At 41.0% G+C, this 14,392-nt stretch overlaps 1 protein-coding gene across 1 annotated transcript in view; it reads right to left on the bottom strand.

Annotated features, from left to right (window-relative positions):
- The window catches only part of TOPAZ1 (testis and ovary specific TOPAZ 1), a 101,134-nt gene extending 87,892 nt beyond the window's left edge, over positions 1 to 13,242 (bottom strand). The window contains exons 1-4 of the mRNA XM_077809299.1: positions 11,385 to 13,242; positions 7,389 to 9,921; positions 1,896 to 1,963; positions 1,467 to 1,597 (exon numbers count right to left, since the gene is read on the bottom strand). Coding sequence (XP_077665425.1) covers positions 1,467 to 1,597; positions 1,896 to 1,963; positions 7,389 to 9,921; positions 11,385 to 13,242 — 4,590 coding nt within the window. The remainder of the gene's footprint in view (positions 1 to 1,466; positions 1,598 to 1,895; positions 1,964 to 7,388; positions 9,922 to 11,384) is intronic.
- Positions 13,243 to 14,392: the final 1,150 nt, after the last annotated feature.

Genomic DNA, 14,392 nt, shown 5'->3' with positions numbered 1-14,392 from the left:
TCCCATACTTCCAAGTCTGATAGGTGGAGAACGGTAAAGATGCAGGGGGTTCCGTGAGCTGCACTGTAACTATAAAAGAGCCGCATGCAGCTCATGAGCCACAGTTTGGCCACCCCTGGCATATATTGCTGTCTTGGACACTACAAGAAGACAAGACAAGACACCAGGAATGGGGCTTAACTAGGCTGCAACTTTATTAAGTAACACATAGGAGCTATCTTGGAATTACTCATCTAGTACAGGCCATTCTTCCTTCTTCTGTAATCCATACCTTACAGCGAAGTACTATTATCACTCCTCTCACCCTGTTAACCTGGTCCCAGCCCGTTGCTCATATCATCGCCCTCCCTCATATGAGGGTTAAGTGTGTGATGAAGAGAGGGTTTGTCTACCCACTGCCTCTCACATCAGGAGCCCTGACCCCAATTCCCCATTTTCTTTAGAAGATGGAGTCACAGTTTAAGGCCAAAAGGGACCACCAGATCTGATCTCCTCTGTATCACAGGCCATGAGTACCACACAGCACCCACACACTAAAGCGAATTTGCTTCCAATTTCAGTTTATCAGGGAATCAGATCCCCTGTTGATCACTACCTGAGCTGAGCATCTGCCAAGACGCAACAGAATTAATTTTACAACTTAACCTACCCGGGCTGCTTAGAGGAAGGTGAAAAAATCCACAGCACCCTGGCCAATCTGGCAGTGAGGAGAAATTCCTTCCCAAACTCAAAAAGGTAATTAGCATGAGGCCACAAGATCCAAAAAACCCAGTCCTACTCTAATTTCAAGGGATGGAAGGAAGAATTTTTCTTCCTTGTGTAGAATGGTCCCCTTGGGAAGGGGTAAGGGCTTATAAACTCCCCTGTTAGGTTCTAGGGAGCCCATCAGCTTATATGGCATCCCTTCTGTCACAACCAATCAGCCACAGAGCAACTGTCTTTCCCTTCTTAAGTCCAGCAGAAGAGGGGTGTGGGGCAATTCTTTTTCCTTCTCCTGCAGGTCCAAAGCAGGCTGCAACGTGGAGAACATCTGATGCCATAACTTCACTTCCTTGCTTTTCTTGCTTTTTGTTAGGTATGTTATATACAGACCAGTCTTAATGGACATATATGCAGTGTTTGTGCATATCTTTATTAGAATAACATGATTTATATTATTGGTAAGACATGAGTAATGTTACTATAATTGATATGGTAATGTCTTATTCAAGTTAAAATTTTAAAATTGAAGTGTCAGTAACAAAACAGAAAAATAGTTTGTCAAATAAGACTCTGACCTGGTCTACAGCACATATTAAAGTAATCAATAAAACCCTCTTTAGAAAAGCAGCTGTACTCTTTACTACATAAAATTAAAGTCTAACATGAGTATGAAATACCATTAATAATTAGGATTTTCTATGTGGACTACTATCTTTCCCGCCTAGATTAGTTTGTGACATAATGCAATGTACTTTCTTTAGTACCTTCTCATCCATGTGAGAATCCTTTAAGAGTTCATCTGATTCAATCAGCTGCCCATCCTCGAAAGACTCCTCAGTTACACCTCCCAAGGGACAGCTTCCACTTGAGGAATCATGTTTTTGAATCTCATTAGCTGAAAAGGTGGAACATATTACTGCGAAGTCTCCCATACTAAGCTGTTATAGCAATGAAATTTAAGAACTCATATTGCTTTCTATATGTGAAATTTGTATACAATTATTTCAATATGAAAGCTTAAAAGAGTTTCTTCAAAGTAAATATTACAGTAATAGAGAAGGAAAAAGGGAGATACTATTGATTTGACAAATTTTCTAATTTATTTTAGAAAATAATTAAGGTATGGGTTTTGCTACTGATTACTTACATATCTGTTCTCCCTAACTACGCATTTTAAAAATTTCCATTCTTACCTATCAGCAGTGCATCATATGAATCTGAGACAGATTTCAATGTTCCAGATTCTTGAATGGAACTCTCTCTGTTTTAAACAAAAAGTACATTTAAAATCTCTAGTAAAGAGGCAGACTAATCTAACCTAACTACACAAAATCAAAGCTTTCCAGTCCAACAATGAATGCTTTCAGCTATGGACAGAACATGTTTACAGCATAACAGTCCCACTATGAGTTGGTTTTTCTACACTCACATATTGCTTTCCTTGAAAATCCCCCCTTCTAAACACATTCACAATTGTTTTAGTATTATCGTAAGTATAGTACTAATATTTACATTATTAAAGTTCTTCAATTTTGGCTTTTCTCCTCATCACACCTTTGCCTAAAATATTGTTGAGGGAATCTTTCACATCATACGGCAGACAAATCCAGCAGTTACAGAAAATAAGGAAGATTTGTAAATACTGTGTTAGTTAACCAGTTCACCAATTTCAAAATATTTATAACACTTTCCTGCTAGATGAATCCCACAAGGTATTTACTGAAAATGTTACGCAGACTTCACCCACTTCTGGAGTGAAACACAGTATGGCAACACTACACAATTTAAGCTAGGAAAAGAAGAGTACTGCATTCAACAAACATTGTGGCTTATAAATTGGTACAGTCTGAAAAATTACTATTTCCCAGAAACCACGAACAAGTAAAAGTGTTATCTGAAAAGTGCAACCAGACTTACTCAGCAGGCAAGAAACTTCAAAAGGCAACAGGGGACACCTGGGGGCATATTGAGCAACATCATGGCACAGCAGTAATGAGCTGCTAGTCTTAGCAAGATGAGCAGAGGGGGCAGGTAGGAATAGAAACATTCTACCTTGGGGAAGTTTAGCAAACAGAGTACAAGGTTTTGCATTATGCGGAAGTTGATGTATATAGACTCTTGGCTTAAATACAAATACCTCAGTGGACTGACAAAAATTCATAGAAAGTTAATTATCCATGAGTTTCACGTCAAACAACATGTTTACTTTGCAGAAACTATATGGAGCTTTCTGATAAAAGGCAGTCTTTTTATACGTGTTTCTCTCCACAACACATATGTGACATCTTTGCTAGTCATATGAAATTCAAAGGATCAGACAATGTGTTATTTTGTTCACAATTATTAACTGCCCTGTAAAATGAATGTCGAGAGATCCAGAAGTCTGCTACCTGGTTATCACTGCTTACCTGCCAAACATGATTTTATTTTTAGAGATTTGAAATACTTTGCAACTGGCAAGCCAAAAATAGCCCTAAATCTTGGCTCAAAGTATCTTAAAATAAGTATCCAGTGTGAAAGACTTTATAGAAACAACTGAGGTTGTCTCAGAAATTGAGATTAATTACTGTACTTGCTGATGATCCATTCATAGGCCTACATCTGAGTAACGAGCCTATGGACGTCACATTCATGCAGGACCAGAAAATATACTGTCTTTGCTGATGTAGCACATTAGAAATAGAGAACAGCTGATGGTATCCCATAGAAATAGTATTAGAAGGCCTAGGAATTAGAATAGCTACAGTCAAACATGCTTGGCTTGAATTTAGATGGTATAGTGAATGTGGGCTGTTCAAATGGCACGCTGCAGGACAAGTTTAGACAAGAAACTCTTCACATTATTGTGTATTGAATCAACCACAACTGTGAACTTTCTATTCTAGGTAGCAAAAGAGATTTCCCTATCATAAAGACTGAATTTAGAACGATTTTCACACTTTACTGTTTAAGTACAGGAGCTCTTGTTGATGCATTAGAGGCAAATGAGCTATTTTTGGGTGATCTTCACCATGGAGACTGCTTTGCTAGTCAGGTCTGAACACTGGAGACAATGACCAAAAAGAGATGGCTTTGTTTGTCATCCACACACTGAAAAAGCAGACTCAGGGTCATTCTTAAAGAGATCAAAACAGACAAGACACAGGGCATATTGTATTGTATCAACTTAATTCACCACTGTGACTGAACCTAGAAAATGCTATGCTGGAACTCATAAAGCAGAACTGTTTCCAATGCTATGTCCAAAAACGTATCAGAGATGAAAAATGTGAAAGGGTAAACCCTTAAAGTTGCCATTGCACATAGAGAACAGATTCATCAGGATACAGCAACTACAGTTCACATGTTTTCAATGCTTTGACTCCTCAAAAAAGCCTAGAGACAAGAAAGACCTGGCCCATTATAACCACTAACAGTCTATTAGCTCCTCGATTTTGAGTCAGGAGGAAAAAGCTAGTTATAGAGCATAAATTATAGAATGTATGATGCAAGAATATGGCAAGCAGATATAACTAACTTTCCATGGCAAATCAAGGGAAGGTTCTGACAAGATACAGAATCCTACATTTTCATTTAAGAGACAAGCTGGGTGAAGTATCATCTTTTTCTGGACCAACCAAACTGCCAACCCCGGCCATCAGCTGGGCAGGCCTGAATTAGAGAGTGTGCCCACATCTAATCCTTGGATAATCTTGTTCTTAATTTATGAGCCTCAATTTCACCATTTATACAATGGGAGTTATATTTACCTATTGTATAGAGATTCTGTGAAACCTAAGAAAATTTTATTGAAGTATTATATAAAAGTAAATATTACACAGCAACTAACAAGGAAAAGAGCTCAGAAGTTTTAGGCTCCCAGCCCTGAGTATTTTACTTTAGGCCTCATGGCCTGAGGGGTGGAACAAACTCCTCTAGCTTTTAAACATTTGTATGTTTTGACCAGCCCTGCTATGTAAATCATTATACAGTTAGCCAGCTTTGTATCATATCAACATTTAAGACCACCTTTTAAAAAGTATTTTCAGCTATATATGCACCATGATATGGTGTAAAACTAAACGGTTCTCAAACGTTTTTTCAAGCTTTCCCTGATGACTGTTTAAGGGGGTTTTTTTGTTTGTTTTTTTTGGTTCAACAATGAGGAAAATTTAACTGACTTTTTCTCCTTCAAACACCAAGAAGTCATATTGGGGTAGAGACCACGATCAAAAAGTTTCAGCCCAAAGATGAGTATTTTGGAATGAGCCTGGGTTCTGCAACAGGTGGGGTGGGGTGGGGGGTCTACAAATTAATTGTACCAGCACTTCTCTGAAGCTACTACTTTCTTCTTCAGAATCACAGCTTCTATTTAAAAAACAAATTTTCTAGCTGTTATAGTTGTGAAAAAAACATCAAAAACGTGAACCAAACAACATCAAGGCAGAAAAATCCGGTCTCTAGAGTCTGGGAACAAAAAGTCTGATATTTGTTCTTTCATTAAGGTGTTAACTCATACCCCAGCGATAGTTAATAATGTTGACATTTCAATTATTTCATTCCTCATGTAAGGAGAGGAAAAATGACAGTTCTATACAATATACTGTGAGTCAAGTCTCATTTTGATGCCAAAAGAGGGTGGCATTTGGGAGATACCAGCAATTATTTTTTTCTCAAATCAAAAAGCCCAGCAAAGCCCATGGCATACTGAAACCCCATCAAGGGGGAGCCAAGTTCAAAGAGCTCAGTGGAGCTTAGAAGGCATGCAAAAATATATTCTGAACATCTGCAAAATGCATGGTGGGCAGTATCTCATTTTGGTGCCTTACGAGGGAAGCTCTTGGAAGAGCACTCCCCACCTTTCCCCTCCTCAACCTGACCCCTGGTTATGAGCATGTGATAACTGGGATCTCAAACTACAGCAGTCACCACAAGCTATCACCCTTGGTTATAAGCATATGAAAGCCCATGTGGACTGGATGTCTCAGGAGTTTGGTAATGGGCATACAAAGCTTTACACAGGATTTCAATCTGACAAGATTTCAGTATTACTATCTGACATCCCGATTGTCTACGTGAAACAACGTGATCTCCATTCAGCTCTTAGCAACGCATGTTCATATCATGAAACACACCATTAATTGGTATCCTTGATGCCTACAGTAAAAAGGACAAGGAATAAATGGGTATGGGAACTGATCTTTAAACGTATTTCCCCCAGCTCATGGTTAAGGATCAGCGGTAAGGCAACATGTGAGAAATACTGTTGCAACACCGACAATGATCTATCACTTCTTCTGGGAACAGAAAACTTCATTTTCTATTAATAATTATGTCACCTTCTTGGAGCACTAAACTATCAAACCCTGAGACCAACATTTATCTGCATGAGTTAAGAAACTGTCCTAAAGGTCTTTGGATTTGTTTTTGTTGGGATTTTTTTTGCTGCTGCTGCTGCTGCTACTTTACTTTCTCAAAAGTTAGATTCCAAGATACACTGTTAAAATTACACTTTAAAATGGATATTTAAATCACACACTTCAGCACTACACTGAGCAAACTTCCTACTTTCATCCTTTGTTCACCATAGTTTCAGGAAAGGAAGAGGGAGATACCTTGAAATCTTCCTTGACTGTTTTGAAATTGGCAATATTTTAAAAAAAATAGTTTAAAATTTAGAAATTTACAATTAGTTGTAGTATTAACCTAAAAAAGGTTAAGACGACAGGGAGCAAAGAGGAAGCAAATAAAAATTGAAGGGGAAGGCACTTGTCTTCAGGTCTGGAGAAAATTCTGTACTATAAACCTCGATGCAAGTTTTATACTTTTCTCATAAGACCAATTTTGTACAACATCTAATATATCAAGCAGCTATAAAAAGATTTTGAGTTTAGAGAGACTTATTAAATATTCTCTAAAACTTCAGGGCTGATCAACTACTGAATCACACACACGGTGAGCTGCCATTTATAGAAGTTTGCTAGTACATTTAATTCTGCTCTCGCCCCCTTACTGAACCCTACTATGATCGCAATGTGTAGATCAAACACCAAAATGCAAGACTGGTAAAAATACTGACTAGAACTTAGTAGACAAAGGATAGTTTTAAAAACTATTCAGCATGTGAGAAAAATGTATTGTTACTATTTGGATAGCCAAAATCACTTACTCATGGGAATGCAGAAACAGCAGAAGTTACAGCCACAGAAAAAGTTATAAATATTTTGAAATGTCATACTACAACCTAAAGCTATCATTAAGGGACACTGATGAGATAATTCACATATACATCATTACAGCGTTACCAGTATTACTCCCACACCTTACTTAAAAAGAATTTTAAATAATTAATTTACTTTTCAGCATTTTTTTTTCATTTCACTCAGCCTGACCAATTCAGTTACTTTGGTTTATAATCAGTTTTACTTTCTGGTTCTCATGCAGTAACCATACACTGTGTTAGGATTCAGAACTTTGCCAAGAAATGTTTCAATTCCCAAAGTCCATTTTTACTGATTTTTTTTTTCAATTTCATGAAAACATTTCTGTTCACATTGAATGCATAACTGTGCTGCCCACTCTGCTAAACATACACATATACAGCTTTTTTGGAGAAACCTGAATACTTGGACTAAACTAAGTTGATGTCTCAACATACTCAGTATTACACAAGTATTTTTATGAAGGTAAAGTAATGATATGCATACCTAAAGTAATCCCTTGAATCCTTAGTTTCTGGAAGGACAAGGCATTTTGGCTTGACATCTTGTTTTTCCTCCGGGGTAGTACTGATATTACAGCGCTTTTCAGTCACATGGTTCATTGTGAATGCAAGCTCCCCTTCATCAGTGGTTCCAAAAAGATCAGGGTCATCCTGAATTACATCAATCACAAGAATATCATCTTCATAAGCCTTAAGAACATCTGGAAAGTTTTCAATCTTATTCTGTGCAAGATCCATTCTTGATTTCTTTTTATCATCATCATGCATTTCTAATGAAACAGAATGGTCAACTGTTTTACTGGAATAATCTAGTGTGTGACTTTGATCTATATGTGCAGTACCAGAAGAGTCAGCAACATCTTCAAGAGCAGATGACTCCAATTCTCCCTCAAGAAAAGCACACTGATATGTAGAAACATGTTCAGAAAGTATATTCATTTCATTTGAAAGACTTTCAGAATCACCACTGCCAAAGTCCTTACTGCTCATTTTGTCAGCATTTTCCTTTAAGGGGATTACAGAGATATCAGCCTCTTCAGAGACAGGTTGCTGCTCAGAGACTACCATAGAGGAATTCCCCTTGGATCTGTTCTGCCTTGCTGGAGCAGCAGCAGAATTGTGAAGGCATTCCAGTGGACTGTATGTTTCTTTATCTAATGATCTAATATAGTCCACTTTCCTGGATTCAGTTTTATTTTTGCGTAAAGGAATTTTGAAATTTGACAGATTTCCCGTGTTTAACATTTTCATTAAGTTTGGAATTGTAACTGCTTTTTTCACCATTGATGTCTTATGATTAACAATCATTTTACTTATATTGTCATCTTCAGGTATGCCATCCTGGAGAGCCATCATCAGATTTTTCTTTGTTAAAGCTCCTTTGTTTTTATCATTTTGTTTTACTGCCAAATTTAAGGTCACCTGAGCTTCATGGACACCTTCAGACTTAGAAACTATGGGACTACTATCCACTGATGACTCTAGATTTTCATTACAGGTGACCCTCAAAGTCCCACAAATATCCAATAACGACGACTCTGATGTTCTAACAGAAGTCAGACATTCAATGTTAGAATCCATTATTATTTTACATGCAGATTCTTTGACACTTTCTGCCTCTAACATACTTCGATCTAATTGCCTGGAGTTATCAGTTAAAACCATATCTCTTACAGCTTCGGTATTGTTTTCATTTGAGCATTCCTGAGAACCAGAAGTTGAAGTTTTTCCTTCCAGGAGAGACATGTGATTTTTATGAAACCATTCAGAAGTCCTAGCACATGATTCACGAGGCCAAACGTTTTTACCAGACATTGGTACTATTCTTTGACAGCTATATAGTTGTAATTTCTCAACATTAGTTATCAATTTTTCATTTGACACTATCCTCTCTCTCTTTTGGCAACTGGCATCATTGTAGTAATCAGAAATGTAGTCACTGACCGAAGTAACCACTTCTGGACTATTTGAGGTATTCAAGCGGTCTTGCTGTTGTATGCTTTCTGAATCAAACCCACCCTTTTCTCCTTTTGCAATTTCAGATAGCTCAAGTCTCTTCTCAAAACTATCTTCTGTTGTACAGGGTTTCAAGTGCATTTTTCTATTAACTGAGGCACTACAACCATTTTGTGCTCCTTGAGTATTTGGTTCTAGATGGGGATTTGATTTTTGATCGAACGAAGATGAGGAAGTAGTTTCATTGCTATTTAACTCTAAAACTGCTAAAGAGTCTGTTGTTACAGTTTTATCTTCCGTATGTAACTCATATTCACAGTATTTGTTGTTCATACCTGGGAGAACATTCTGGACTGATGATTTTTCAGAAAGTTTCATCCTTTTCCTGGGCTTTCTATCAATACTCCACTTTCTTTCCCTCAAGCACTTACTGCTTTCATTTTGACTATTTTTTCTATTTTGGCATATTCCTTCTTTGTCAAATGATATACTTTTCTGTGTGGGAATTTGCATTACATTAAGCTTGCTATTCATGTCACTCTGTCCCATAACACTGTCAGGACAAAAACTCTCTCTCTTACCCTGTGCTACATGCAAGAATCCACCACCAATTTGGTAACTGCTGTTGGTTGCATCAACTGAAGACTTTACAAATGTATTAAGGTGTTGACAGTCATATAATTTTACAACTGGATTCTTTTCTACTGTGGATGGCAAGCTATTATGATAATTTGGGGCTTCTCTGCACTTTTCATCCTCAGACTCTACCAGTCTGCTCTTTGTCACTTTATTTTCAGTTACTTTTACATCCAAATTCTGTAAACATCTGATCTTGGTGATTCTATTTCTTCTCCTGTTACACTGTACTGCAAATCCCCTTGTTAAACCGGGGCATACTGGTATCTTGCTCTGAGTTCCATCTGACTTCGCTACCTGGAGATATTCAGAGCACGCTACTAGTGGTTTCTTTATGTTACAATCTTTTGATATATTTAGATTAGTCTCTAGCTGCTTTCCATCCTGTGCATCTGAGTCTTCCTTAACTGTTATTTTTTTCTTTGCTGATTTAAAAAAAAAAAGAATCAGTCAGTCTTACACACGAATAGAAGTGTTTTAAGAAAAAATTGAACTATTGCCTTTTTAGAAAAAATACTGCAAACATGGTTCTTCAAGACTATTATCTACCAAATAAAACTATAGAGGTGAAATGTAGTTGTGTTACATTTTGACTAACATTTTTACATACAGAAAATAACTAGCATATTAACTGGCTTAAAATATCGGTTATATAAAGTCTTTACAGAACGCTAGGCTGTTATAAGAAAAAAAAATTGAAAGAACTGATAGTAACTTCAAACATATCCCAACTGGCACATCAAACTAACATATTTTTGCAAGAAAATGTTAGATACTATTCCCACTTTTAAATTTTAGGTAAAACCTTTTGTTCACATATGTGTTGAAATAAATATATTCAAAATTACAATGTGTTCAAGATCACTCGAGCAAAGAGCAAAAAAAAAATTAATAAATTTTTAGAACTACAGTCCCTGTTCAAGAAGAATCAGAAAGACAAATTCTTTATTATACTAAGAAAATTACTGTTCTTTTAACAGGAAGTATTCATTAGATCTAAAAACTATTTGTGAACATTTCATTGCAAATCTCAAAACATACTGGTAAAACTTTGTGAGAAAGTTAAAAATACTTCACATAATGTAACAAAATAATTAAACTAAGGCAATGGTTTTCAACCTGAAGTCCGTGGATCCCAGAGGAGGTGGGGGGACGACACCACAGACAATGCAAGATTCCCGAAGGGATTCGCACCTCCATTCGAAATTTGTTAAGGGTCCGCAAACGAAAAAAGGTTGAAAACCACTAAACTAAGGTGCTTGTTTAGTAAGATCTTAAATTTTCAAAATAGGTCATAATTTCATTATTACAGTTTTTCCTATTGCAATAAATCATGCCTATATGAAAAAGGGCTCAAATACATATTTTTAACAAGAATACAGAAAAAAGTTTGTATTTCCATCAATAAATTAGAGGCAACATCAATGCTCCTAGTTCCCAACCCGCATATTTATGGACATAGACCTGATCAAAGTTTCCAATTCATTGGAAAGAAATTCCTTCACAAATGGATTAATTTTACAGGTATATTTACAATCTCTCCCTCTTATGAAGATTTTACTTTGTATCTTTCAGCAAAATTTACAACTTTGTTCATTTTTAAATATCTCCCTAGTTCAATTTGTCCCACTTTGAGAAAATCACTATTAACATGCAAAAAACCCACCACTCACAAGTGCACTTTTTGTTTCTGTTGCTAGTGGGATATTATTTTGAATGGTATTTAAAAAGAGGCAATAAGGTTGAGAACTTAAAGCAATTGGGACAGCATCCTACAAAGTAGAGGAGCAACAAGAAAGACAGCAACATATACGCAGAGGAAGTGGGGGGGTATGGATATAAGATAGCAACGAACAAATATATAGGCAGATACAGAATAAGATCTTACTAGGCTTTCTGATCTTTAACTTTAGTTCAGCTGAAACCACAGCCTCTTCCTTTCCACCTTTTTGTCTCTCACCATTGTCCTCTATTCTACTACTGAACAGATCATCAGCGGGTGTAGAACCCACTTCTTGCCCTACAACCTGTTGCTGCTCCATCTTCCCTCGTCTGCTCCCTCGAGTATTTCCAGCAGCAGAACCCCTGCCTGGCCTCCAGTGCTGGTCTTCATAATCCTTCCCACATATCAGCCTTGGCTGAGAAGCAGCCCGGGTCACCATCTTCACCCTTTCATCTGCTGAGGAGCCCCTGCTCCTCTTCCTGTGTTCTGAGGTTCCTGTCGCCTCCAAGTAAGTCCTACCCTTTTCCCCACAGGCCCCTGCTTCCTTCTGGGGCCCTGGTAGCCATAGTTCCACAAAAGAGCTCCTGCCTCTCCTTTCTCGGCTACATGCTCCCTCATGGAGGCCTAGACTCTGTCGCTGCAGTACCACTATGGAATGCCTGCCCCTTATCCTTGGGCTACTTGTACTCTCCTGGGGACCTGAGCTCTGGAGATGCGATTCCTCAGTGGTGCACGACTGCTTACCCCTCTTCCCCAGGCTTCCTACTTCCTCCTGGGGGCCTGAGCGTTGCAAGGAACGCCTGAGCCTCTTTCCTGAGTTTACTGGTTCTTCTCGGAGGATTAGTCTCTGTGGCTGCAGCACTGCCAATGAGTGTCTGCCTCTCTTCCCCAAGCTCTTTAGTTTCACTTCCACCAAAGACTGCCTACCCTTGTTTCTCAGGCTCCTTTTTTCATCTAGAGGCCCTGACACCCCCACCTCTGTTAAAACACATCTGTTCCTCTTCCCTGGGCTCCCTATTTTCTCCTGGCGTCCCGGGACAGATGAGGAGCGCCTTCCCCTCTTCCCCAGGCTCCCTGTTTTTCCCCAAGACTCTGTCCCTGCCAATGAACATCTGTCCCTTTTCACTGGGCTTTCTTCTCCCTCCTTGGGCCTCAGCACTCTTGGTTCTGAAAATGAGCGCCGGCCCCTTTTTCCCTGCCTCCTCACTTCCTCCTGAAGCCCCGGTTCTACCAAGGTGTATCGGCTCCTCTCACTCAGGCTCACTACTTCCTTCTCAGAGTCTGAGATTTGCAGGTCCAGTGCCATCAGGCTCCCTGCATCCTTCCCAGGCCCCAGCACTTCTGATTCTGACAAGGTGCATCTGACACTCCTCTCTGGGCTCATCAGTTCTTCCTTGGGGCATGGAATTTGTAAATTTAATTCCATTAAGGAATGTCTGCTCTTTTTCCCTGGACTTCCTAATCCCTCTTGGGGTCCTAACAGTCCCAAATTTGTTGAGGAGCTACTTCTTAGTTTTCCCTCAATCTCTGTTGCCAATTTCTCTTCCAACCTAGTTCCAGAGGAAAACTGCTGCAATCCCTGTCCTCTCTTTCTCTGGATAGCCTTTTCCCAACACCTCCCTACTGGCACCATCACCTGGTCCCAGACTTCAGTTGCAGCATGGTCTGAAACCTGTAAAGCTGCTTCTCTTCTGCCTCCAGCAGCAATGCCTCTTCCTCTGCGGCCTCGTCTCCCTTCCTTTCTTTTACCTAGAAGCCTCGTATTAGTCCCATGTTGCTCCTCCATAGATGCTACTGCTGGGAGCTGCTCACATGGGACCCTGGTGAACAGGATAGGTGATGAAGAGCAGGATAAGGAATGCATTGCTTTTCTCTTTGCCTCCCGCTGAGGGTTCCCCTTGGCCACAGAGAAGTCCCCAGAGTGCGCACCCATCCCTACATCCACAGGTTGTGGGCAGGGCTCCATCGTAGCAGTCAGTGCCACCCTACTTAGCTGCACTTTCCGAGGTCTTAGCTGTGGCATCCCGCAGGCAAGGAAAGGGCCCCCAGGCTCTGCAGAAAAACTGCCTTTAGAAGCAAGCAGCCACGGCAGAAACCAGTCCTGCAGCTAGACTACAAACCAACCTGGCAGTAGCCTCAGTATCTGGGGAGAGAGCAGGACCGATGGTGAGGAAACTCGGGGACAACCCGAGTAGCCTCCTACAAACAGCTCCCAATGCGCCAGGAGGGCTCAGACTTTGAGCGATGGTGCCCGTGGCAGAGCAGCGGGATTCTGTCAGAAAGCTCCACCTGCCTCTAGAGTAGGTGCATATCAACCAGTCCCCACGCGACAAACCGCCCCCTCGAGCTAGGGCCAGGGGAGGGACAGTTACAGCCCCCCTCAGCCAGCCGCCTGCTGTTCCTGGCCGGGGGCTGTTCGGAGTCTCTTGCCGATTTCACGGGCTCCACGCCGCCCCGAGGTCTCTGAACTCCGCGCCCCCTATAAACTAAAGACCTGTGAGCTCAAATACAGATCCCCGGGCAGGACCGCTGCCTGCAGCCCCTCACAGCTGGCAGCCGCTCCAGCTCTCACACCCGCCTGTCTGCTCACCCTACCCTGCTGCTTCCAGCCGTGTCCCCGCAGCGCCCCGCCACCCCAGTCACTCAGCCAGCGCCTTTGCCAGTACTAGGCCGCGCCGCCACCCGCCCCGTGGCGCGCGCGCCCCCTCCCGCGCTCGCCCAGAAGCAGCCAGGGCGCGGCGCGGCCCCCTGCGCAGGCTCACACTGCAGGGGGAGCTGCGCAGGCGCAGGGCTGAGGCCGAGTTGTGAAAGAGGCGCCTCACCACCCGCAGCCGCAGTGTTTCTCGAGCTTCGCCAGGGGGCGGTTCTGGGAGCTGGCGCGGCACCTAGCGAGGCTGCTGGGCCCCGTCTCCTTGTCGCTAGCTCGAGGAGATCTGTTCAGCTGCTCACGGCTCTGTATGCCTGGGGCACCTGCTTCCGACCGCTGCCACGCTCGCTAGAAGGGAGGTTGGTCCCTGCTGGGTCCAAGCCAGGGCGGGGTAAATCGAGTAAACGGGAGACAAAAGTGCAACCACCGCTCCCCATGGTAGCGTGCGCGGCATAGTCAGCATTAGGAAGCAAGAGCTCGGGCGAGAGAAAGAGGAATCTCTAGGCCCTTTGCAAGGAATGCGTGG

The sequence above is a fragment of the Eretmochelys imbricata genome, chromosome 2 (assembly GCF_965152235.1).
Source record: "Eretmochelys imbricata isolate rEreImb1 chromosome 2, rEreImb1.hap1, whole genome shotgun sequence".
In the NCBI taxonomy this organism is placed as follows: Eukaryota; Metazoa; Chordata; order Testudines; family Cheloniidae; genus Eretmochelys; species Eretmochelys imbricata.
This window is presented reverse-complemented; position numbering and strand designations above follow the sequence as displayed.